General features: G+C 51.5%; 1 protein-coding gene across 1 annotated transcript in view; it reads right to left on the bottom strand.

Moving 5' to 3' along the window:
- The window catches only part of ITPKB (inositol-trisphosphate 3-kinase B), a 69345-nt gene extending 53763 nt beyond the window's left edge, over window positions 1–15582 (bottom strand). The window contains exons 1-2 of the mRNA XM_075413101.1: window positions 15518–15582; window positions 13251–14334 (exon numbers count right to left, since the gene is read on the bottom strand). Of these exons, the coding sequence (XP_075269216.1) occupies window positions 13251–14177 (927 nt within the window). The 5' untranslated portion in view covers window positions 14178–14334; window positions 15518–15582. The remainder of the gene's footprint in view (window positions 1–13250; window positions 14335–15517) is intronic.
- Between the last annotated feature and the right edge of the window lie 10509 nt (window positions 15583–26091).

The following is a 26091-nucleotide window of genomic DNA, read 5'->3' on the forward strand; positions in this document are numbered from 1 at the left end:
GCTCTGTATGTAACCCCGCCTCCAGATTTCGCCTGGGAGATGAGTCTGAATTTCGGCGGAGATGCGAGAGCTGAACGCCGCCTGCCACCCCAAGCCTCATGACACCCATACGAACAGGAACGCAGATTTCGCTCTAGTTGTGCACGGGCTTTTTGTTTCGGCTGGGGCGGGGAGGGAGAGCTGGGGTTCTCTGTTACAGGAAAGCCGAATCAGCTTACACGCGCGGCCCTTCTGGCCTTTCTTTCCATTCAGCCCATTTCTCGACCGAGAGGAGCAGCTATTTCAATAGTCCGTTTGCCCGCTCTTGCAGTTTCTGCACGAGTCCTGCCTTGTTCTCACAGTCCCCAGCTCTTGCAGTCAGGCAGCTGAGACTCCGAGCTTTCATTTTTAAAAAGAAAGTACACTTCTAGCCTTCTGTTTTGCAGAGAAGACTGAAAAATTGTCCCGAATGCAAGTTAAAGGCATAGAAACTAGGAAAACAATTGAACAAACCCAGCACTTCCAAAAAAAAAACCCCAAAACATGTGGTGGTTTTTAAGGCAATCCTCATTGTTTTGGGGAGAGCTTGGGCTGGCAGTGTTTTAACACTAAATGCACAGTCAAAATTGCTGCAGACCTGGTACACACACATTGTCCTCAATTCCTCGTCCCATACAATGGGCCAGAAAAATGCTTACAAACCTTCCTATTGCAGGTGAAACCCAGGATCTTGCCACGAATGGCAAAGGTCTCTCCTGCAGCCCCTGCCCAAGAGCAGCTACTGCTAAAAAGTTTGCCATCCCACACCGCATCTTCTTCCTCCTCCTTTTGTGCCCAGAACCCTCCCAAGGCACAGAGGGAAGGGGCTCAGCAGACAGGCCAGGTAAATCTCAGCAAAGGCAGCTCCGCTCCAGACACCCAGGGGCAGGCTTCGGCTGCAGAAACGGCACAGCATGTCCCAACAAGGCAGAAAAGACAGCGGGGAACAGTAAACTCGGCGACGCACCATCGTACAGCAAACGTGCGTTTTCCTTCCCCTCCATTCGGGGAAACGCTGCGGCACGTTTTGGCTACAGCAAAGTAATTACTAGCTGTTTGCTCGTTTCCCTTTAATGAATCAGTTGAATGAGCCCAGTGTGAGCGTTGGGGGAGTGAAAGTCTGCCATTCAGCTGTCTGCAAACTCCCGCTTCTCTGAAGATTTCTAGATCAGATTTCAGGGCCCCAGGAGTTTGGGTTATTTTTCTAAATGAGGTTCGACACTGCATCTTCCGGAGAAGCTGCCAGTTATCTACAAAACCTACAGCTCTTATTCATTTGATACCACAGGTTTCAGTTTGAATCACGGCAAAGTGTGGTTGACCTCAGATTAAACTAAAGTACTTGCTCCATGGCATTAGACTTAAAGGTTGGCCAGCACGGGAGCTGGAAAAAGCATGGATTTTTTTTTACATGAGAGCTCAGCCAAAAAAACTGGGGAGAGGAGATGTGCAGGTCAGGCTGAACACAGCTGAAATCATGGGGCTGTGGAAGGAAAACTCTGAAAGGTCTCATCTGGAGCCAAAGCAAAAAGAGGTGTTTCTTTTCGGGTTATGTAAGTTCTAAAAAACCTTTTCTCTTTCCTTCTTTCAATGTGTTTTAGCAGTGAGGTCAACTGCTAAGTGAAAAATGCCATTTTGAATCAAATCTACATTTCAAATGCTTGCAAAACATAAACAAACCATTCCCAAAATGAAACAGTTCATTCTGAAAGTGTCAGAATGACACGCATCGCTATTTTTAACATCCCTCCCTCTTCCCCCACCTCTGTATTTTTTTCTAGACTAGAACTATTCAGAAAATGTTTTTGAATTTGTGAATCATTTTGACTCCCCCTCCCCCTTGACATTTGCTGGAAAATTTACTCTCTGCCAAAAAACCGTTCTTCCAACTCCCGCCAGCTCCTACAATCTTCTGTCTTGCCAGGGTTTGGCTGGATGGGGCTTGGGGTCTGACTGCCTTGGGGACACAGCACAGATGGTCCAGAGGAAGAGCAGGCGAGGAGGGCAAACCCCAGCATCTCTCTGGGCAGCAGTGGGCTCTGTGGCACAGAGCAGCCCAGCCCTCCGCTGTGGCTACCCTGAAAAACCCCTGAGCCACCCTCTCCCGAGACCAAGCGGGGAGTCGGGCTCTGACAGAAGCCACCACACAGAGGGAGTTCCTCATCAGCCTGTGGCTTCCGGATAGTAGGGGAGTGCTTCAAGTTTTGTTCTCTTGGAAAAATCTTGCATTCAATGCTAGGCCCCTGAAGGTTAAAGGGGTGAGCCACAGGGGCTCGGAGCTGCCTCCTATCAAGCTTAGAGAAATCTTGGCTTTGGTGGAAACATGATGGCTCCGAGGCTTGCAATGCAGTACAGAGGCTTGATTCTTCACAGCCTGGCAATTCGTAGAACAATTTATGCCTTTGCAATGCGAGTGTAAATGTTACCGCTCTCATTTGTGAGTGTTTTGCTCCTACCCTGAAACTTATAGCAAGTGGAAAACAACTTGGATCTTTCTCTCAGTCCTCACATCCAACCTATCTGTAAGTCTTGCAGATTTTTTCAGGACAACATTCCTAACAGAGTCTTTGCAACCTACCCACCCAACTCGAACTCACCTCTGGGGCTCATCACCTCATATCTCAATTTCACATCTCAATAGCCTTTTCTCCACAGGCTTGCTCTGCAAAGATCCACCAAACCCAATGCCGAAAGAGCACTTTTCGAATATGTCATTTAGTCTATCTGCAGTGCCCTCAGCCTCCCCCCATCTTGACTCCTGCTCCTGAGGTGCAAGTCTAGGCTACTTGGCTTTTCTTTCAAGGCTGTGATTTATTCTCTTCCCATCACTTCTTATTTCAGTGCTGAAAGGTCAACTTCTGCGTATGCTCAAGCATGAGATCAGCCTATATTAAACCAGCTCCTCCAAGCTTTCTGCCTTCCGGGAAGGGTTCCCATCCACAAGCACAAACCTGGGATCTGGAACTGCCTTTAAGCTGCCCAAAAGCTCAAAGACCAAATACCAGAGCTGGAGTCATGCTGTACAATACAGGGGCAGACAAGAACAGACAAGGCGTCATCGTGCTACCTCTGCGTTTCCCTCTCACGACTGGCCCAGCACCTGGTCAACTTTACGGTCACTTCCAACCACCTGGACTCCCACACTGCCTTCCGTGGCTCGAAAAAGCCATTCCAGCAAGAAAGGGTAACAGGAGAAAAGAAAGACCTGAGGATAGAGTCCAAGTCTTTTCTCCTCGAGATGAGACATAGATGAGAGGCTGCTAACGGCAGAGGAACTGAGCTGTATCCCTGGCTTCACACCTTTTCCTTTAACCTGCTGTCCAAGGGAGCTTCTGCGAGAGCTGGACAACATTAGTTGCTCCCTCCTCTGAAAGAAGGTCTGGTTCAGGTCAGAGCTGCTTTTCCAAGAGCTCATCTTGAACGCGTGAGCTTTATGCAGGCTTTTTTTCAGTGGTGGTAATCTTACTCAAAAACTGTGACACACGCTGTTTGTGTGTGAAGGTGGCAATGTGACACCCAATGAGGTAATTCTGTCGGCTTTGCAAAAAGATCAAGGTTAGTTCCCACTCTGCTAAAAGTATGGAAGGGAAACGCAGTATTTGTCCAGCGGAGACAGACAAACTGGATTGGGAACATTTTATATACAAATTCCTAGGAGAACGTTAAAACAATGGAGCTGGGAGAGCACTCTTGTCAGGGATTTTTCAAACAATGGGTTTCACATATTCTTTTAAAAAGCAGCAGTAATTCAGGTGGATGGAGATAAGACACAGTTCTAAAATGTCTTTGCTTTGTTTCCTTTCTGAACGCCCCAGTCTCCACCCTAGTAAGACATTCCCACCACGAAACCCCAGGGTGAAGGGCTGTCAGCTCTAAGTAAATACAGCTCCGAGGAGATAATAATTAACACGCTCTTTCCAAAGCTGTTTGGCAATTGCATTTCTGAGTGCCTCCTACTTCTGTGACCACATGCCTTGCTTTCAAGGCGTATCTATTAATGGCAGCCCGAGACTGCCCTAAGCAGCAGGAACGGGGGCTGCTGCGCGGGGGTGCAGCTGTGTGCCAGGCCCCGGCAAAAGCAGGATGAGCTGGTGGGACTCGGGGACGGGCGCAGTGCTGGCAAGTGGTGCCCAGCTCTCCTCCTCCTCACGCTGCCATGCCAGGCATCTACCCGCTGCTATCCCACGCTCCCATCTGCAGCAGCACCCAGAGGTGGAAATACCACCCTGGGGCCTTCCACGGCCGCTTTGTGTGGGTACCGAGGGCAACACGAGGTACGAGGCGATGCTGAACTGGCTTCAATGGAGCTAAGGTGACACTGTGCAGGCATGGTTAAAAAAAAGGTATTGGGCTCCATTTCAGAGTTCAAAGAAACATCTGAACCTGTGGGCACTGATTCAGGTCCATCTCTAATTATATCCCAAGCTCAGCCTTTTAAACCAAGTCTGTAGTCCTCACTACGGGCCACTTTGCAGTTGTTATTTGAGTTCCTTGCCAATCTGTTGTTGGATTTTCCATTTGACATTATTAAGGGATTAAGTTGTTTGTCTCATCATCTTTTATCTGTCCTGCTGAGTTTCCGACAAACAAACATCAGCCAGACCAGAGAAGACAGGAGGAATAAGAAAAACCCCAACACTTTCAAGATACAATCATGATTCGGGATTTGTCGTTCTTATTGTTTAAATTTATTACTCTGGATATGTAAACTTTGCTGACTCCTTTAATCTGGAATGTGTTAAAGAAAGCATCAAGGCATTACGACATGTCATTGGATTATACTGTCCTGATTCAGCTACAGCTGTGGAAGAAATATATAACAGGAGATCCTGTGGAGTTATACATTTTAGACTCAGATCATCAATTGCCATAGAGAAGATAAAAACAAATGTAGCTGAGCCTGGAAAGAATGTTGCTAAAATTGGAGAAACATTTAATGTGAGTAGCCTAGGGGTACAATAGCTTTGCCTGCAACTTCACAAAACCCACCCACATAAAACATACCAAGAGAGATTGCAGATTGGACTCTCTGATCTGCAGTCTGCCAAAAAAGCAATCCTGACTTTTTCCCCTTCCTACAGATGCAGGCTTGAATGGTCCCTGCAGTGTGTTAAATACGTATTACCCATAATAGCAACCATATTACATTTGGACACGTTGCTAATTCTCCCCCGACTGCTCCGTACCTTGCTTGCAGTGGGAGGATGCCCCTGGGTATCTAATGGGGCTTGTGGCTGGCGGGAGAGCAATTCCTGGGGTCCACATGGTGAGAAGGGGCCCGCTCACCTCCCCCTCACCCCCGGCCCTTCTCGGCGCCCCGGTCTTCCCTCTTTTGAGGTGTACGCACAGGCTCCCTCGACCACTGTATTTAAGACCCATTTAACGAAAAGGTTTTGAACGCATTTAGCTCAATGGGATAAAAGCTATTCCTACGCCTCTCCAAAACGCCTCGTCGAAGTACGGCTGCAATGAGCAAGGCTCAGCAGTGAGCCGAAGGCCGGGCTCCGCTCCTGCCCCTTTCGCGAGCAGCAGGGGTCGGAGATTGTTTAGTGAGAAACGAGAAAAAAACACCCAACCCTAAAATGCACTTTCCAAAAAGCCACCCTGCAGGTCCTTCTGCTCATAAAACTCCTGTCCCCGAAGGCTCTGAAGCACTGTACCTGTCAATGGGCAAAACCCCCGTGGGGACTGCGTCTCTGCTTCATTAATTCAGCTTAATGTTGGATTTACCACAAGATGTAACTGGATACACGCAGGGGGGAGGAAGGCGAAAAAACCGATCAAGGACCGAATCTGCAGCATGCTCGTGCTGGCTTCAGCAGAGCTACAACAGCTTTTATCAGCACTTTATCTGACCCTAACAAAAGGAGCGAATTGTTTAGCGAAGGAAGAGGGTTCTTTGATTCTATCTTGCTGCAGACAGAATTGCCCAAGCAAGGGCAAAGGGACAGGAAGCGAAGGGGGAGGAGGAGGTGATGCTGAAGGTAGGTGCTGCTGTTGTTGAGCCCTCTGCTAACTTTCACCTGGCGCTACCTTTCTGACGGCCCCTTCTGCAGAGACTGAAGGAGGGAAAGGGTCGGGCCTGCTCCCCGGCATAGCCATCCCACCAAGACGCTGTGCTGGTTATCCCTGGTGTTGATATTATTGGTCTTTGTTCAGGCACAGCCCCAAGCATTCAGGCTGAAGGGCGTTTTGTGACAGTGAAGACTGCAGGCTAAGTCCCCCCTCTGCTTCACAAGATCCAAGAGCCCTGTTTTCCAAAACGCCAAGTACAAGACTTCACATCAAGGATGAAACCCCAGGCAAAACCCACCTCAGTTAAGCGAGGTCCACACCACGGCGACAGCCGGTGATGGCCTCTCCGCAAATCAAACATGTGAAGCAAAGAGTGAAGAGACAATCTGATTCTGTGCTTTGATCAAACTCATTAAAATGTCTGTCAGTCTGTCACTCCGGAGCCCACATATGTCTTCCAGGGAGACGAGGGATGCCTTACTATTACTTAAAACCGCAACAGTGCTGAATGCTAATGCAGTTCCTGTTGTGTAGCGCTGATCAGATAATACACTGTACTGCTTACATGAAGAAGTTGTAAGAGCTAAGCACTTGTTGTTTTACCCCCTAGTTCTCCTTCCAAAAGCAGTCCTTGTGTTTTGGCTAGCAATAAGTCTTAGATCTGAAAGGAAGAATTGAATTCCTTCCACTAGGCTGTCTCTTTTTCCATGTCATTAATGAAAGGAACATTCTTCACGATAAAAAACTCACTTCTTTCTTCTCATGGCTGAAATGTATAACACTGAAACAAATATCATGAGAGGGAAAAGGCTAATACGAGTCTTAGCAGCTTGCAGCAGCTTCAGACTCCAATATTGCCCATCTCTGAGAAACTACGGTGAGAAAATATCAGCACTCAGTCAACACGACCCGTGGCCGACTATGGCAATAAGGATCTCCACAGGCACGCAGCCGTGACAGCAGCTCCGTGGTGGTGAACTCCCACCGTGGCTGGGAAAGACGAAGCGGCAGTCTACATTTTCCACCACTTTCCACCAATTCTGAGTGCAATTGTGGCACATACACCCACATTGAAACTTGCAGCTGGAGACCCAGAGCTTCTGAACGTACCCACGTCAGCTCATGCTGGATGGCACTGCTGGGTGATCATCCCTGTTACAGAGCAAATCACACACTTTGCTCCCTAAACGCTGATATAAAAGCCAAATCAGAGGCACTTGCTTTTGAAGCTGGTAGATCTCAGACTGGAGCAGCTTCCTGGACTGCTTGCAGCCATTGTCCAGGCTTTTTATGCATATGAATAAGAATGAAATTCCGATAAATTTTACAGAAGACATTCATAAGTACTTTTGAAACAGATTCTTCTGTCTTAAGCACACTCCTGGGCTACTCCTCAAAGATCCCATCAGTCAACAGAGAAGAAAGGTACCTTAGGAGAAGACTTATCCCAAGGAGACATCCAAAAAGGCTGAGCAAGATGAAATCCACAAAACGGCCATTTCAAGTGGCCCAGCAAGCACGGAAGCCCACATTCCCCAAAAATTCACATTTGAGAATAGGGATTAGGCTGCAAAGTTACTCAGTGATTTCAAAATGTTAACATTTAGTTTTCACTGTCTGTTAAATATTTAACATATCTTTCTTAGAAAGCTTGGCTGGCCTTCATTGGAAGAAAGCAGGTCAAATTTACCGCACAAATTTACCTAGTGGTATAAACAAAAATAATCTCTAACAATTACAGCAGACCAATCTTAGCTGAAGTGACATTTAACATCATACATAGATGTCATTATTTCTCTGGTGAGTTAGAACAGCTTCACATGTAATGAAAACCTTAGGTCAGCACCGGCTTTCAGTCATCGCATGGCACGCAAGAGCTCAGTGCTGCACTAATATTTTCTTCACATGCAAATCTGTTGTAACACATTATAGAAATAACATGGAAAACATGAGACAGCTGATGACTATGGTTTGATTGAGTTTTGTCATTGCAAGGCTCTACAAAGTTAAAGAGAAAACTGTAAAGTTTCCGCTGATTCGGGAACTTCACTCTGCGGACATTCAGCTTAACACCCAAAGGGTCCAACCAGCCACACTCCCGCCACCCTGCCCTTCCCAGCAGGTGGGGAGGAAACCTGGCTGCTTCCAGAGCCAGGGACCCTAAGGATGATGGGCCTAATGTTTGCTCTTCCTGCACCTCAGAAATGCTTTGGGCTTTTTTCCACTTTTTATGAATGTTTTCGGTGTGAAATTTTTTGAGAAACAAAATATGCAGGAGACAGCAGCTGCGCTAGTAAGTAAGTCCCTCTGTGAAAAGAATCTGCTATGTGCCATGTAATTCCTGCGCTGTCAGTCACGGAGAATGTGAGCAGAGAAGAAACCCTTCCCAACGAGCTTAAAAGTACTGACAAAAATGGACTTGAAATAGCACCGTCTGTCTCCCATTGGCTTACAGCAGCATCTTCACTTCGCCTCCGTGGGTTGGAGCCCATAAAATGCTGCTTATTCCCCGACATGAGTAGGTAGAAGATAAGCTCCCAAGCAGAGAGCAGTGCTTTCTGAACTACGTGGAGTGCACAGCCTCCATCCATGAAGAGCCTGAAGCCCTGCCCAGCCCACTGGGCACTGGGGGGTCCTGATCTCATCCCAGCAGACAGAAGACACCTTGCTGTCAGGTCTGCTGAGCGTGGTGCTCGGAGAGCGGAATCACGGAGGTGCCCACCTCATTCTCCTCTTCCTCCCAGTCTCGCCGCAGCAGGGCTGAAGGAGGCTCCGTGCTCTGGCAGCCTACCCGGTGTGCTAAGCACCTTCCCTGGGCGACGACACACATTGCTGGAGTAACCGTCGCTCTTCAGAGCAAGCAAGCAGGGCCCTAATATGCCAGACATTATATTGAGACTAAAATGGGGATACCACTCACAAGCTCATAAGCTTAGGAGCTTTTAAGACAAACGTGGTGGGAGGAAGGACTAAAATACATAAACACAGTCAGCATAAAGACAGACATTCACAGGGCTTGTGCGCCTCACCATAGCCATGTGGTCATGGTTTCTGTCACATGGAGACTTCCTGATCACAGTGACAGCTAGAAAGGGGAATGAAAGTGTATTTAATTTGATGGATTTTTATAGGAATAAATCAGGAGTGCTGCTGTCAGCTTATGCCTTGGAACATCTCAAAGAGAAACAAGCAAGCGTCCCACAGGCCCCTGGCTGACACTAACCCTATCTAAACTTGGCTCCTTTCAAAAATGCATTACAGCCATTGTGAATCAAACAAGTAAATCAATTAAAAAATCACCTGTCAGTGGCAATGCCGTTAGCTTTTTCCAAAAGCTCTTGCCATTTTTACAGGTTAATGGAAGTATCTCATTCTGAGCAAGCTGCTCTGGCTGTCGAAAGGAGCAGAGGTATCACAATGTACCGAGAGTCACTTGATTACTATTCTGCCATACGTCCTTGTGTTTCCACAGCGGCTGTGGGAAAGCCAGGAAGAAGAACACTACCGCGTCTTGCACTGTTTTTCCAGGAGGGTGGTTTTTTTCCCCTTGACATGTCATTTTTCTGTAGTACGTACTTGCACAATTTCTGCCTTTCCCCCCGACTCGTCTGTTGCTTTATCTCTAGCTGCCGAGGAACTGACAAACCAGGGGATTTAGGTCGGTGATGAGGACTCGCTGTAACGACCAGCATTGGAGTACTTTTCACTTAAGGGGCGCAGCTGCCTTCCAAGACTGGGGCCAAGCCTCCCATTGCTGAGTACACCTCGGTCTGTCAGCAGCACCCACAGACCCGTATTTTCCCACTGAAGTCAATGGGAGTCACAGCTGGAACGGGGCTTATTTTGGGTGTGAAATCCCCCTTAGGGGCGGGGCAGCCATTCTGGGCTACCTGTGCCCCCCAGAGACTGGGACGGGGAGCACCTTCTCACCCTCCTACACACCCAGCCTGTGTGATCAGCCAGGAGGGGGTAAAGAAACCCTCCGCTGGCACGAGACATGCCGTGACGGAGACGGGTGCCTTCGTGCCCCTGGCTGGGCCGGGGGGTGAGTGGGGGCACCCACCCGCTCCGTCCCCAAACCGCTGGCGTCGCTGGCTGCAGCGAGCGCTGCCCGGCGGCGTTGCCACACCGCCGCGTCCCCATCCCAAGGCGCTGCCGGGACAGGCCGTCCCTCCCACGCAGCCCCAGAAGTGTAATCGCTCAAGTGCCTTCGAAACCTTGCGAGCAACAATAAACAAGCGCGGGGTTTCTCTGGCAGCGGCCCACAGCCTGGGGAAAGCCACAGCTGCAAGAGCCCTTACGCAGAGGTTTACTCAGACCGTAAGTGGACCTGCAATTAGACAACAGCAAAACGTCAAATTGCTCTTAACTGTCACCGCGCTTCGGAAGTCTGCCGTAACCATGGCAGGGTCACTGCGTCCCAGCGCTGCGCAGCCCACCAGGCACCAGGGACAGGCAACGTACTGCGTAAACTGTTCCAGTCTTCAAAGGCAGAGCCCGTATCAACCACGGAGCCGCTCCAGGTCGCAGTGTCCAAAAAAGCGGCCACACTCCCTCCCTCCCTTTTGCTAGGCAATGTCATTTTCTTACCGGCCGATTTGGAGGCCCGACCGCAAATGAAGCTTCCTACCTGAAGTACAAACGGAGGATGAGTCGGTGCCCGCCAGAGGGACCTGCCCGCTTCCTGGGGACGCCGGGAGGAATTACGATAGACAGCCGGACATCCCTAACAGATTTGCTAAGCCAGCCGGCCTCCAGAAAGGAAGGGCAGAAGCAAGCCTGCTGTTTATCAAATCCGTAAACATGCTATGCGAGACGCGAGGTGCAGACCACATCTGCAGCAAGAACTGCTTTCCTGTCGCTGGTCATTACCTCTCCACCAGTTACAGCAGCCCTCCCCTGCGCCAGCAGCACCCGGTGCTCGCAGGCAGGGCTCTCTGCCTGCCCGGCGTTTATCTGCTCAACCCAGTGTTGGCTTCCGTCAGCCGAGGTCTCCCAGGATTTATTTTGACGGAAAAGCACGAGTTGCGGAGAGAGCTTCTCACACATTCTCCCTCATTACACAACTCATTTCCAGACCGTGTGCGTTGTTAAAAGGAAATAGTGAGTTCATGAAAACAAATGAGTGTGCAACCTGAGACTGTTTCAGTAGCTGCCTTCTGCTGTCATTATGGATTTAAAAGATGTTGCCAACCGGTACACAAAGTTGGGTGTTATTTACATGAATCAGCTTTGAATTACTGGGCATTTGCACATGATCCTGCTGAGAAGTTGACTGTAACCTGCCAAAGCCAGTGACAAGCCCTGCATGGGACCTGTGGAGCCCAGCGGAAAGTATCATCGTACATCAGCCCAGCCACTCCTGCTGAGACAACTCCAGCACTGAAACACAAGGTCGAGTGCACCTCCTCCAGCTGCCTAACACATTTTGGACCAGATCATCATCTCATCCAGCTTGGAGTAGTCCTGCTGAGCCCAGCAGAGTTACTCTGATCTTAGACCCGATCTGAGCTCACCCCGATCCAGGCCTTTCGGCAACACAAACGAGCCTTGCCTGTTCATGACCAAGCCACCGGCCTGGCTGAGCTTGCTGGAGGCCATGGGAGGCTGCACAGAGCCAGCCTGAGGCTCCAGGAAGCTTTCCACAAGAGCATCAGGCATGGTTTTGCCCGTCAGTGAACTGTTTCCCGCAAGCAAATCAGTGGGATCCGGCACTAGGAACAGCCATTAGTACGAAGAATAGAGCAGAGATTACTACAGCTCATGCACACAAAACCAGCAGAATTTAATCAGCAGAGGGATTGGTAGCAGGTCCCAAAGGGAGCAAGCTGATTCATCAGTTGAGAGCCCCAGAATACAAAACTGTCTGCAAACACGATGAGCCACAGACTTGTAACTTCATTAACTGTGCTTTTACTCAACTGCTTCTCCATCCTGAGCAGAACTGAGCCCAAGTTCTTGGAACAAAAAGAACCAGGTAGAAAAGCAAAGCTGTTTATTTCAGCCTGCTGAGTGTTTTACAAACCACAGTGTGTCAGTTCTTCGTGAGTTTGATACTTTCGCGCTACTCAGATGCTGCCCTGCACCCGTCTTCCTTGTGTCACTGAGCCCAGCAGGAGTTTCACTATCACGTGTCCATGGAAAGTTAAACATAGTGAACCACACCACTGAAAGTTGATGGACCTTTATCAGACTCTTTAAAATTAATGAGCCACTGGGCTGCCCTGCAGTTTTCGGGGTTTGTCAGTGCAAGGCTCCAGTGCTGAGCTCAAATCAATGTGATGTCTCACAGCCGAAGGACGGGAGAGCCCATGTGCCAGTCGGAGAGCCTTGTGACAGACACCCCGTGCCAGGGTAAAGGGCTTCAAAGCCCTCTGGATAAATGGTGTGACAGCTCAGAGCAAAGCACACTCTGCGCAGAGCATTCAGACGTGAAACGAACTCCCCAAGTGACACAAGAAATCCCACGAGTGTCTGCCTTTGGAGAGCACCTCAAAGCCCTCGTCTCCGAGGAGACCCTTCTGCTCTAAGGGTAATACAGCACTGACGCTGTCTCTCACCTGAAGCCTTCCAACCAGCCCCACGACAAACAAAGATCCAGAAACAAAAGAACTCCATACAAATACCTAATAAAAATACGCTTACCTAAAATATAAGATGCCCCGCAAGCAAAAAGTTTTACTCGAAAGGGGAGTTACCAGAAGTTCTAGAGATTTTTGCTTCCCTGTGAAAGGCACACAGACACTATGGTGATGGGCATCAGTATAAATTTTAACAGACAGTTGGCCCACGCAGTTTCGACTCCAAGGAGGAAACAAATTCTCCCCTAGGCTCATGTAAATGATGGGAAACCTCCAACACCCAGGGAAGCTGTGCTGAGGGAAAGCAGAGGCTCGTAACCACATGTCAGCAGAAGGCTGCAGTCTGTGGGCACACAACAAGCACGCTGGCGGGCAGCTTGCCGCGCCGGGGAAGTTCCGCAAGGACCATGCACAGCGGGACGGGTACCGCTGCTCTCCCCTGCGAGCAAGGGATTTTCAGACTAGGAACAGGGATAAGCTTTTCACGTGAGGGAAAGCAAGCACTGCCAGGCAAACAGAAAGTTTCTCCGCAGACCTCTGCTGTGACAGACCTCTGCCCTCCCGCTGCAGCTGTGCCTCGGAGCAGGGATGCTGCCAGCCCTTGCCCCACCTCCCCGGGGCTGGCGTAAGACTCACCACTCGGGGCTTCTGCTGGTCCAGGGTCTGCAGGAAGGCCGGTGTCTGGTCCATGGTGCGCTCGGGGTCGCTGGAGATGTCCTCCTCGGACTCCTCCCAGGACGAGGAGAAGCCGGTGGAAGAGGCTGAGGACGATGACAGCTTCCGGACGGGCAGGCTGCCGGGGGGCACGGCGCCCGCCTCTTCCTCCGGGCCCCCCAGGTCCGTGACGATGACGGCAGGGATGCTCCCGCCGATGGCTGTGCACTGGCCCTCAAGTCCTTTGGGGGCCACCACCACCTCACCTTGCCATGGTCCAGGCCCCGACGGCTGAAGGGGGCTGCCGCCCTCCGCCAGCCCCACAGCTGGGACCACCATCACCATTGGCCTCCCCGAGGGCTCCGCAGCGCTCGGCCAGACCTGCACCCCACCAACATCGGGGGCCTCACTCTCCCCGTAGGCTCGTGGCCGGGGTCCGGTTCCAAGCCCCACCATCGGCACTGTGGGGCTGGCGGGCCGGGGCCGGGGTGAGGATGGCCGGGGGCTCCGCGGCGGCTGGGTGGCGGAGCTGTGCGCCTGGATATGGGCCTCGAACAGCCCCACTTTCTGGTTCACCTGGACGTTGTGCAGCTCCCGCTGAAGTTGCCGTGCCGAGGGGGGTCCTGGCTGTCCCTCCTCGCCCCGACTGCCCCGCCGCCCCCCGGGGCTGCCTGGCTGCTGTGGGGGCTCCTCGAGCGGCGGGAAGAGGAAAGCGGGGCCACGGCGCGGGGAGCGGGGCGGCGCGGGGGCCGGGCTGAAGACGGGGAGCGGGCGGCAGCTGCCGGGTGTCTCCAGGCCCCTGGGCAGCCCTTGTGCGGGAGGAGGCGGCGTCTTGCTCCCGCCGCTCGTCACCTCGCTGTTGCTATTCATCATCACCAAGCTATTGAGCGCATAGCAGTACACGGCCATAGTAGTCACCCGGGGCGCACAGGGGGGCCGCTGCCGCCTCGGCGCTCAGGCTCTGCGGGGCTGACGAGGGTCTCTCCGCGTCGGGACCAGCAGCATCGCCGGGAGGCAGCCGGGGAGCTGGGCTGGCCCCGGCCCGCAGCTCCATAAAATGGGACGGCTGAGGGGAAAGAGACAGAGAGAGAGACAAGAGGTGAGAGTAGCTCTGTGCCCCCCGGGCTCAGCTCACCCTCCAGCTGTGCACACAGCTGGCTGGACTCTTCCTTTCCTGCGTGCCCCCCCGTCCCCACACACACCTGCGTGCATCCCCAGCATGCCACCCCTGGGGACACGGCCCAGCCTTGCTTGTCAGAAGGGTCTGAGAGAGGAGAAATCAGGTTTTTGCCCGTTTCCCCTCTTTCCTGTCTTCCTGGCCCCCTCTCCAGGCTGCCACAGCCGCAGCAGCGATGTCCAGGAGGACCCGCAGTCAGCAGCCATTCCCACAGCAGACCTAGGGAGTTACGGCCAACCGGTGCGAGCCAAAAGCTGGCAGCTTTCAAGTTTTGGTCCCAAAGGCTGACATTTTCTGAAGGATGGAAAAAACTCCAAACGGCTCAAACTTGCCACCTTCCCTTTTGTCACCCACGACCGAGATGAAGCCTCCAGCACGGATTTCTGCTCAACGACACGCGTGACGGCTCCCTGCCTTTTACACGGTGCAGGACCGCGTCTCCGCTACCTCCCAACCCCACCCCGCGCACCAACACGGGTCTGCACGCCTTCGCGCCAGCCCTGGCCAAACCTGCCTCCCTGGCGCGCGCCCGCCTGCCGCGGCGTCGACGGCCGCAACCGCCGCCACGTCGCTGCCCAGGTCCCGCATGCGGACGCGCCTGGGGGTGCTTGCCCCGCTGTGCGTGCGTGTGTGGGTGCACACGCGTGAGACAGACCCCGCTTTGGTGCCCTCCTTCACGCCTGCCGGCTCCGTGTGCCACGGGGCCGTGCCGTCCCCGTCCCGCGCCGGGGCACGGGAACGTGCAAGGCCCGCGAACACGCGCTCAGCCCGGCTCGACGTCGCCGGAGCGCCCGGGGGTGTGAAGCCGCCGGCGGCCGCCCGCCCGTGCCCCGGTGAGGCTCCCGGCAGGCCATCCCGCAGCCCCTCAGCCGCCCCATCCATCCCTCCGGGCGCCGCCCCGGGGCGCGGGCACCCCCTCCCCGCGGGGAACCCCGGCACCGAACGGCACCGCCACCGGGTTTCAGGTGCGGGGCAGCCCGCCCGGCCCCGGGGCAGCACCCCGACCCCCAAAGGCTCGCCCCTGGCTCCCCGCGGGGGCGGCTGAGCCCCCCCCCCCCCCGACGCCGCTTACCTGGGAGCAGGGAGCGCGCCCGCCCTCAGCGCGCGCCGCCCGGCACCGCCCGCCGGCGGCCGCAGGGCGCAGCCGGGACCATCGCCGGGGCGCGGTGCAGCCCCGCGGCTTCTCCTCACGGCGGGGGGGGCGGGCGCCGGGCTCGGCCCCTCCGCGCTGCGGCGGCGGCTGCGCGGGCGGGGGGGGGGGTTCCGCGCTCCGGCCAGGTCCGGCGCCCGCTCCCGGCGCGGGTGGAAAGGCGGAGAGGGGAGGAGGAGGAGGAGAGGGAGAGGAGCGGCGAGGAGGAGTGGAGCGGAGCGGAGGGAGGGGGTAGGAGAGCAGGAAGGAAGTTGTGAGCCTGTCTGGGGTTGAACTCAGCGGAACAAGTTTCTTTTTTTTTTTTTTTTTCGCTGCTCGGCTGGAGGGAAACACTGAGGGGGAAAAAAAAAAAGTTTCCATTGTTAACAACAACAAAAAGAAAACCCCAACCAACCAGCCCACCGCCGCGGGTTACAGACACACCAGCCATTTTCCACCCGCGGCGGAGAGCGGGGCCGCGCACGTCCCGCGGCGGGGCCCGGCCGGGCAACGCCCCCGCCCGCGCCCCCGGGCACCGCGGTCGCCCCCGCACCCTCTGGGGACGCGGGGCCCGCGGCCGCCCGCACCGCCGTGCGCCCAACATCCCCCCTCGCCCCGGGCCCGGGCCCACTGCCGCTCTGGGCATCCGCGTCGGACCGAAGCGGGCTGCGCGGCCCCGGGTGGAGAGCGGAGGTGACCCCACGTCCCCAGACCCCAGACGCGGGGGTGGCGGGCTGGCACGGGCACGTGCGCCCGCTGTGGCGTCGCCCCGGGTCTGGGCAGGGGTGCAGCAGGGGTGCCCGGGACACTGTCATAGAATCGTAGAATCGTAGGTTGGGAAACACCTCTAAGATCATCGCGCCCAACCATCCTCTGTCCGTCCTTTCTGACCCAGGGTAGGCCGCAGACGGCGCTTCGTCCGCTTGGGTCCCACCTGGCAGCGGGAGCGGGGCTCTTGGCTGTGGTACAGCGCCATTTCTGTGTCATCAAGGTAACTCGCTGGAAATCGTTGTCCCTGCGTCAGCACTTCAGGAGAGCCGGCTCTGCCACTCGCTCTCGGAGCGGTAGTCAAGGTCAAACCCAGATGGCAGGTCTGGGGTTGGTCTGGATGGGCCAAGAGGGGAAAAAAAAAAGAAAAAAGAAAAAAAGAACGGCAATTTGTCTCTGCTAGGATTTCACAGCTAGGAAATTCCCCTAGAGAGGGAAACTGATGTCACGGCGGATCAGCTTTTTGTAATTAAGGCACAACCTCTAGAGCGTAAACAGGGGCAGAGAGGTCTCTGCATCTGCAGAAGGTGCGGATTGCCAATACCACAGGCAGACAGACAGAGACACCCAAAATGAGCTTATGTTTGTTTTTCCAGTAAAAGAAATGCTATTTTGAATTCAGTGCAGGAAAAGAGATTTTTAGACTCTTTCCACTCCAATCCTTTTCCTCCGCGGCTGTGCTCGGTCAGGAACTGGTCTTTTCATGAAATGAAGTATGTGATCAATCTTTCTCCGAAAAGTGGCCCCGCTGAGTATAATGGCACTATTCATGGGCATAAGCTTCCCCCTGTGTGCAAATATCTGCAGATTCTGGTCGTCTGTTGCTCCCGTTCCCTCGCGTCTGCATACACACACCAAAGAGTCAAAACGTTCGAAAGAAATAATAAATCCAGGAACACATGCAGATAAGCAGGTATCTTCTCCTTTTAAAACAGCTGCACTGCACTACGCTAACAGCATCTGCACGTACTTGAAGCACTACTGCAGATCCACGCACGCTTTGACTGTTCTTCAGAGTTGTGTAAGACTATTTACACCAGCATAACGACAACGGGTGCTTACAGCCCTTCCTTCAAGTCACAGAAATTCAAGCACCATCAGATATTCGTCCTGTCAGAACAGGACAAGGGAGCGGGGGGTTCACCGTGGCACGTTGACTGACACAAAGCTCCCGGCGGGAGACCTGGCTTTAAAACATGGCAGCATTTTTGCTGTGTAACAGAAGCGCGTGATGTCCAGAGCTAGAGCTGTTCTGTGGGCATTACACAAAACGACAAGCTTTTATTTATGAAGCAAGGGGCTAACAAAAGTGGAAAGAGGGGAAGAAAAAGTCTAGGGGTAAATCCCTTTTCAGAATGGGTAGGTACAGGAGGGAAATAATTGTTTCCAGATTGGAGCCAGGCAGCAGTCCACACTGTATGGTGAAGAAAGAGCAGACAGCTTTCAGCACACGTGTTTCCAATCGAGTGGAAACCGGGTGTCTGAGGTTAGCCTAAATGGAAAGCACGAACTGAAACAGGTTGCTAGACCAGTCCGGGGACCAGGATGGAGGCACGAAGAGAGACAAGTTTATTTCACAGGCAGAAGGACGTCTCCAGGCACCAGCACCGCTGTAGTTGCTTGATGCTGCTGAGGAGCCTTCCGCATTGCGTTAGGTGCTGTATACAAAGAGAACAGAGAGATGGTCCCACTCCGACTCGCTTGCAATGTCATCGTACGTTCTTCAAGTAAAAATCCGATGTTGGGTCTTAAAAGATCTTGCTTCTGCTTCAGCCATGTTCTTCATTTGAATTTTCACTTCCTGCTTCCAAAGAAAATCATAGCAGTGCTTGAGGATACTGAAGCAGGCTGGGTTAGGGCAAACAGTTGATCCCGCCAACTCGTCCTTATTCAAGGACGTGGGGCTATCAAAATGACCAGGAAGGGCGTATATCCACTGCAGGATGTATTTAGTCCTGAAGTAAAGCAAGGACAGACGCTGAGAGACAGGCATGGAGCTGTCCTAACTGTGTGACATCTCCAACTGACACACGGCTGTAAGCGTTTGGGGAAAGAACTACCACAGCTGACAAAGTTAACGGCCTTCCAGCACCTCTGTGTACTTGAAGGGAGACACATTAATTATCATGTCTTATTTAAAAGCAGTTGTCCCAAATGCGCTCGCTGTGCGCCGTGAGCAGCGAGTGGCTCAGCGGGGCTTCGGCTGCTGCGCTCCTGGGCTCGGGGCTTCCAAGCGCTGTGGGGTGGTGGCTTTTTGGAGGGGCAGCTGGACGGGCCTTGCCACGTGGGAGCGCATGGAGAGGAAGCGGAGGGTTTGCTGCCGGTGGGAGCAGTAGTTCTTGCAGCGGGAGCCGGGTGAGAGGGCTGTTCTGGCAGGAAGGGAGATTCACCGCGCAGGACGCAAATCCTGGAAAGGAAAAGCAGACAGTACAGCCAAGGCTGTTTGACTCCTTTCAGCCTCTGCCCTGGCCCTAGCGAATGTTTTGCTTCGACTGTGGCTAAAGCCTGCTCCCAGGCACAGCCCTCCAGGGCTAGGGGGGCCCTGGCAGACCAGGATGGTGCTGGTGACCCTCTCCAGCACAGGCAGGACTGTCCTTTGCTACTTATGACCTCTTCCTCTGGAGTCAAGGTCCTAGTCCACATCTCAAGGCTTGCTGTGCTGAGCCCTGGGATAGTATCTAAAAGGTTGCCAGAGCATGAAGATGAAGACATTCACCCTGGCCTCACACAGTCGTGAGGGCCTGAGGCTTGGCAACAGACTCTCCAAGACTGAGATGTGTTGCAAGTCTCAACACTTTCCACTCTAAGTGCTTGCGTATTCCCCTGACCTGCTTTCCTTAGGGAAAACCCAGAGAGACGTGTACTGATTTGAGGAAGAATCCCTTCCCCAATCCAAACCATAACAATAAGCAAAAAAGCCCTCCAAAACACCTTACTGAAACAAGATCCTGTACTGCAGAAATACCTCCTTCCATAGAGAGGGGAGAACAGCTGCATGACAGATAGCGGTCATCCTGTTCACTTAAATCCTTGCAGGGACTCAGTATGGTGTGGGCTGCATTATAAAGCAAGAACAGGAAAGAATGGACCACAATCTACTTAGTATCAATCCGACTGTAGAAACAAAACAGAAAAAATGATAACAATTTAATCATAAAACAACTACAATCCTGAAGTACCTGCCTCCTTCCATTCTTCCTTTATTATAAGACTCGTTTTTTAAATTCTTACTCTCTGTCATGTTTAGGATTGGTTGGACAAGACAGCCTTCACTGTGTTTCAAAGGCAAGCTGTCCAAACTGTCACTGTTCATCAGTTCAGCATCAGAAGGACCATCAGCATCCTTGCAGTGGAAGTCAGTATTTTACAGCATTTCCTCACCAGTTAGTTGAATCTTACAATCACGTAAAATACAGAAATAAATGGATAAACACAGAGTAATTCTGTAGTCAACAGACTTACTTTATGCCAGTGTGACAGAGAATTAATCCGGCTAATATTTTACAAGAAGAAGAACCACAGAAGACTCAAGAGGAAAGACAACACTGAATTATGCGCTGAGAATTGTCTCTGTTCAGGCAGGTGACTGTCACAGGCACTGTGCACTTCTGGGCTGGCTGGGCTGGCAGGGGAAACGGAGACCTGAGAAAAGGGCTCTGGATGTTTATCTTGCACCAGCCCTTCTGCATTTGTTTCAGTGGCAAAACAGGTCAGAAAGACGCTTTTTTCCCCAGTTCTTGGTGACCTCTGAGCTGGGGTATCTGGTCATTTGCTCCCCTCCCGCTATCCCACAGGCACACGTATGACAGCAAATTTAGGCAGTGATTGGTTAATATTTTTTTGTGCCAGCTCCTACTCAAGGAGCAAGAACACAGCGCTCCGCAGAGACACCTGTAGCAAGACAATGTTATTTAGGGCAGCCTGCATACTGCACCCGCATCTGCCTGAGCTCGTATGTCCACCTAGGGCACGCAGGCACCGGGTTTGTTCTCTGGCAGCCTCCCCCATGCATTCCTGCCTGCACCTCGCCCCGTGCTGCACCAAGTCATACAGCTCAGCACAGCCAAGAAAGCCAGCCAAAGGTCTCGGCAGTCCGTTCCTGGCTCTGGCCCTGCCATGCTGTGGGGTGTTAGCAATGCTGCTCGTTGCCTCTCCGCCTCGGTTCGCCTGCCTGCGAAGCAGGCAGTACGTACTAAGACGTCCTGTGTCTCCTAGTGTATTTGTGGCTGTGACCTGCCTGAAGTTTCTGTATGCTTGGGGTCCTTGGAGGAAGGGATGCACACATCCTATACATCTATGCGCAGCACACATATGCAGAGCATTAGCGCTGGGCTAAGAACATCAGTTTGGCTCACAGGCTCCAGGTTTTGCAGCAGGACTTTGGAGAACTGTTACAGAGCTCGAGAGACTAAAATGTCTGTATGAAAAATGTTATGCCTAGTCACGTACTCTGACAAGGAACTACATGCACACACGAGAGGCAAGAAAGTTTAGGAACCCTAGAACAAGCACAGGATGTTACATTTCCTCTTGATGCAGTGCATATATGCCAGTGGTACCCTCACTTTTCCCTCCACTAGTAAACTTGCCAGGATGAAGATGTGAAGGTCTGATGTGAATGCCTGCTGGTCCTATGCGTGGATATGCCCAGCAGTTTCAGTGCCACCCTTCCTGGCTTCTCCTGGTGCCAGAGAAGAGCCCAGCTTCGCAGCCACTGTATGCCACAGCTGTGGTCTGCTGCGCTGCAGCAGGGCTTTACATGGGCACGTTGGCCCACGGTTGCTATTTGCTGATAATAAGAATATAAACAAATGCGTGTTTGGGGAGTAACCTGTGATTCAGCATTAATGTTTCCCTTTTTTTGCACAGACTGAACTAGAGGCACTGGGAGCACATGAAATGTATCGGTGAGTTTTACTGAGATTCAGTATATAAAGGGAAATCCCTTCCTGTTGGACCCTGAGGCTACTGAAAGTTGTACTTAGGTCTGTGGTTGAGGGGATAAAACAATTAGAATTCAAATACTGCTTCATTGTCTGAAGAGGTTTTTCATATTCATGGATCACACTTATTCCGCTAGACTGTGACCACATAACCATAATTGGGCAGCTTTGCATTTGTTTGAGATAGCTACGATCGCAGCAGGAAAAAGACGAGCTATTTTTTATGTGTGCAGTGTGTCACATAGCCTGTTTGGGGTTTGGTAGCATACAATGGGGATATTCAGCCTCCAGGGCTGTGAGATTCCACTGCACCTTTTAGGGATGAGATGGCAATGGAATCATGAGAAATGTTGTCCAAGTTTCCACTCTGCAATGAGTGATCTCTGTTTTGAAAAACTGGGAGAGAGAGGGCACTGAAGAGGACATATGATTAATAATTTTAAAGCCCATATTGGGCTGGGGATATTTAATTTAAAATAAAGCCTGTTGGCTCTCTCCAGTAAACTATTTTTGCCTGTGGTATAATAACATATTTGAAGGATTTACCATAATATTTCTACGATGGACAGATGTTTACCTTTGTCTGTTCCTATGTCTGTGAAAGGAAAAAAACTGAGCTTTGAATGAGCGCAGCACAGTTTAATAAACTGGCAGATCTAGGTTGATTCTTCATAATTTTGAATAGCTAAAGAGAGCTATGAAAATATTCTTAAATGGTGTTGCCAGACAACGGTGTATTATCTGTGCTGTTTTCTGTACGTAGCACGATTCATTGCCATGCAACAAATTGCAAAGGTCAGCAGACCCTGACCCTGAAAAGCAGCTGTGTTATAGCAGCCCCTGGAAAACACCAGTCCTTACACATAAAATTGCCTCAGGCCAGAACATCTTTCCCAGACAGCTTGAGATCCGCACACTGGATCACGTGTTTCCTCTGAACAGCCAGAGGTAAGTAAAGCCCCTACAGAAAGAACAGGATGTCCACCTAGGAAAATTTTCAGCCCTATCACAAGTTTCTGTACACACATACATACATGCACGCCCAGGCATAATAAGGGTGCATTTCAACAGTACCAATAGCAGCTTCTCCATCGCGGACTTGTACTCATCAGAGCCTTCACCTCCCTGCTGCCCCCCCCGCCTTGCTCTGGATCCATCTGCTCTTAGAGCTGTGAACTGCTCTCCAAGCTGCCTCCCCAGTTCTGGATTTGAGCAGCAACTTCAGCAACGCAGCACAGTTTTCCGTGCTGTGCTCCCACCTGCTTTGGCTGGTATGCACAGGACAAGGGTCCCTCTTGTGCTGCCCTTCCTCCTCCCCCAAGAGCTTACAGGTTGCTCCTGAATCAGCAGTTACTTATCTCTGAGAGGGCACACGTCTAGAAAGATCTTTAAGCTACTGCTGCAGACTACAGAGTTTCAGATCATTGACTTTTCCTACTCTACTGCCATGTGCTTTCTAACCCTGGGCAAGTTCCTATGGCAGGAGTTTTCACCTCTGTGTAACTAAATCAAAGCATTTAAACCCACACTTAGGTGCCTGACTAAGCAGGCAGATTTCAAGAGCTGGGACAGTCCTACACCTCACCATGAAGTTTGCCAGTCTTCACAACTCTCTGCAGTCTAACAAAGGGGCTCCTCATTCTTCTTTTCCTTTGGAACAGGTGAAAGATATTTCATGGTCTGGCAGGTACTAACAGCTGCTTGAAATCAGATATCTAAAAATCCATTACAGCTGGGGAAGGTGAAGATCTGGCCCAGAGATGAGACATTAACCATCCATTTCCAGGCTTGCTGAATGAGAGCTGATGAGCTACACTGCAGCTCTAACGGGTTCCTAAACATTACGCATTTGCTTGCTGCTTCCTGCCAGATGGGGATGGATACCACAGAGTTCCAGCTGGCTGCTCTCTTCTCCCCAGGGTAATTCACCTCATTGCCTAAGTAACTTAATAAGATGCAAAAGTGGAGGCAGAAGAGGAGAGGTGTGCAGCCTGCAGGTCCTCAGCAGAACCCCAGTGTTTACTTCCCACTCGTTCCTCAATCCTTTTCCATCCTTTGTTCTCTTCCTTTCTCGACACACTTCCAGACACCTGTAACTCTCACTGTCTGAACCAGATTCTCCCATGACCCTGACAGCAGCCTTCAAGACCGGCTGACACAGGACTTCAGGCTGGCCTGAGGCAGGCAGAGCTAGCAGAAGATGGTGCCGCAACAGGGCACAGCAGAGAGGCTCAGCTGCTCCCTGGTGGGGAGCTCCCAGGCTTCCCTCTGTCTCGGCCTTCATGCACCCGCGCTCCTGCTGCTCTGCCCAGAGGCTTCTGCTGTTTGAGAAGAGCAGGACTTGTCTGGCGAGGGGGACAGAGAGACACCTGCCTGGAAAAAAGAGCACAGAGGTGGGACAACCAGGAGAGCTGGTGAGGCTCTGCTGGCCCCAGTGCCAGGTGGGCTTCTCTGCCCTCGGAGACTGTGGCTTCTTGAGGCTGGTGGAGACGTTGCCTCTTCGCCCCTCGTGAACACAGCCTGCACCCCTGGCTGAAGGCACTGGAAAAGCTGGCAGCCGTTGCGGTCTTCTCTCCACCAAGAACAGACTGAAACTGTTTTTCTTCAGGGCTGTTTTACGAGGAGCAGGAAGAGAGCAGCCGGGCAGAGCGTTAAGGATTAACTTTACAAGTGTGTCTCCCTTTCACAAAGCGTTTGAGGTTTGCCAGCTCCCTTATGTTCTCTCCTGCTGGCTGAGGATAGCCTTGTCCTGAATAGGAGAATGGGAACGGTGCAAGAGCTCAGCCGTCTGACATCTTCCTGTCCTGTGGCTCAAAGAGAGGGAGATTAATAAAAACTGCCAGAGAAATTCCTTGGAATGACCCTTTCTGATAAGAGAGACAGTATGCTGGAAACACCCGTCATTTGTTGGCAGAGATACTCGCTTCATTCCTTAGCTACACAATCAAATGTCTTTACCTTTCCTCAGGGTTGCTTTTGGAGTGAATTGCAAGTGTGTTTTATGTTAAAAAAAACCACACAAAAAAAACCCCAAAAAACAAAACAAAAAACCCAAACCCCAAAAAACAACTACTTTGTTTCCTTCTGTTTTACATTTCTGACATTTCCTAAAAGGAACAATATGTTGGAACAACAAAATGTTTTTCTTTTTTACAGACCTATCTATCATTAAGAGACAGTTTGCCTAACATGTCTTCTTCCCTGTGAAGGTGATGAATGGGGCTGAACAAGACTTGCAGGATCCAGTAAGTGAGGTGCCATTTGTGTCATCAGCAACAGCGGTCATCAGGGAATCATCTACCATTTTTATTGTTTCAAAAAGAGATGTGGAGGAAGAATGGAGCAGATTGAGATTTATTACAGTTGGTGGGATAGACTTTAGACAACTGGAAATTTGATGACTCTTCGCAGGCACAGAGCCTGTGTAAGGCTGTCAAGTTAGGCAGGGCCCTGTTTTTGGAGGGAACATCACGTGGGCATACTCAGACTTGAAACCTCCAAGACAGACTGTTGGAGGCTGCCATAGCAATCGAGAAAGTGGCAGCAACCAAGAAAGTGGTGCATCAGTGATGAACCAAAGAAGGGAGTTCATCAGAGCTGTCCTGCACGGCAAGCTGGGCCCAGTACTTCCCTGGATGTCATCCCATTATAGTTGCTGGAGAGACACTGGAAGGGACTTCAGAACAACAGATGAAACTCTCGTCTTCTACGAATCAGCTTCCATTTTGCTGCAGCAGGGTTTCCTTTGCACACCTGAGACCACTGGAGACTAGGAGATGAACTCTTGACAACTAACAAAATGCCAGCCATCAGATTTACTGTCTGAACAGTGATCTCGCCTGCAGAATTTTTAAAGTGGCATCTTACACTTCCCAACCCCTGGCTCAAAAGCCCTGAAGCACCTGCACTGTCACATTCCCATCCTCTTTCCTTTCCCAGGGAAATCAACCTGAATGGGAAGTGATGAGTATACACAGGTTTCGTGAACTCTTAGGAATACTTCTGAAAGTTGGGATAAGGAGAATGACAGTGACAAAATGCCCGTGTTACTGGACATGTAAGTGCCCTAGGAAACCTCCCCAAAATTCTTGAGACCCGTGCCCAGGGACTCTTTCACTGCTCAGCCTCACTGAAACTCCTAAATTGACAGTGGATTTATTTTCCCTCCAAGCCATTTTGTCACTTCCTTTCCGTCAAGCTGATGGCCAGTTCTGCTCACAGGGAAACCTGTAGTAATTCCGTGGAAGCCAAAAGACTGAACCATATAGAAGTGCAAGCAGGCCTCACGGGTTTAGTAATGAATCTGACAGGGACAGAGAATTGCAGGTTGGGGCTGTTCTAAAATAAATTATTTCATTTGACCAAACACTTGATAAATTCTTCCCTCCTACTCCCTTTCTGAATGCAGTTATTTGTCCCTGTAGTTAGATTCACACTCTTCCATGTCCACATTAATTTATTTCACATGATTAATCAGCAGCTGGGAGCAGGTGATGCCATGGACTCTGACATTAGCCTGTCATCAAATACTACATTTCTCTTTTTTTTTTTCTAACTAAACAACTGCAGTGATGGCTTTGCGGGCTGGTGGCCAGCTGAGTCTCTGCATCGAAATGTAACACTCCTTGCTTCTGTTTTCCCATATTCCCCACCTGGCTTGCTCTCTGATGGAAAAATTAACTTCCGCGGCAAGAGTCTGAGTAGCACCTACAGCTGCATTTTATCCAAGCAAAACATACTGCGAGGACAAGGGGAGTCCTTACAGCCCTGGCAAACCAGGGGTTCATCCCTTTTCTCTGTGAGGAA

Source organism: Opisthocomus hoazin, chromosome 2, assembly GCF_030867145.1.
Source record: "Opisthocomus hoazin isolate bOpiHoa1 chromosome 2, bOpiHoa1.hap1, whole genome shotgun sequence".
Taxonomy (NCBI): Eukaryota; Metazoa; Chordata; class Aves; order Opisthocomiformes; family Opisthocomidae; genus Opisthocomus; species Opisthocomus hoazin.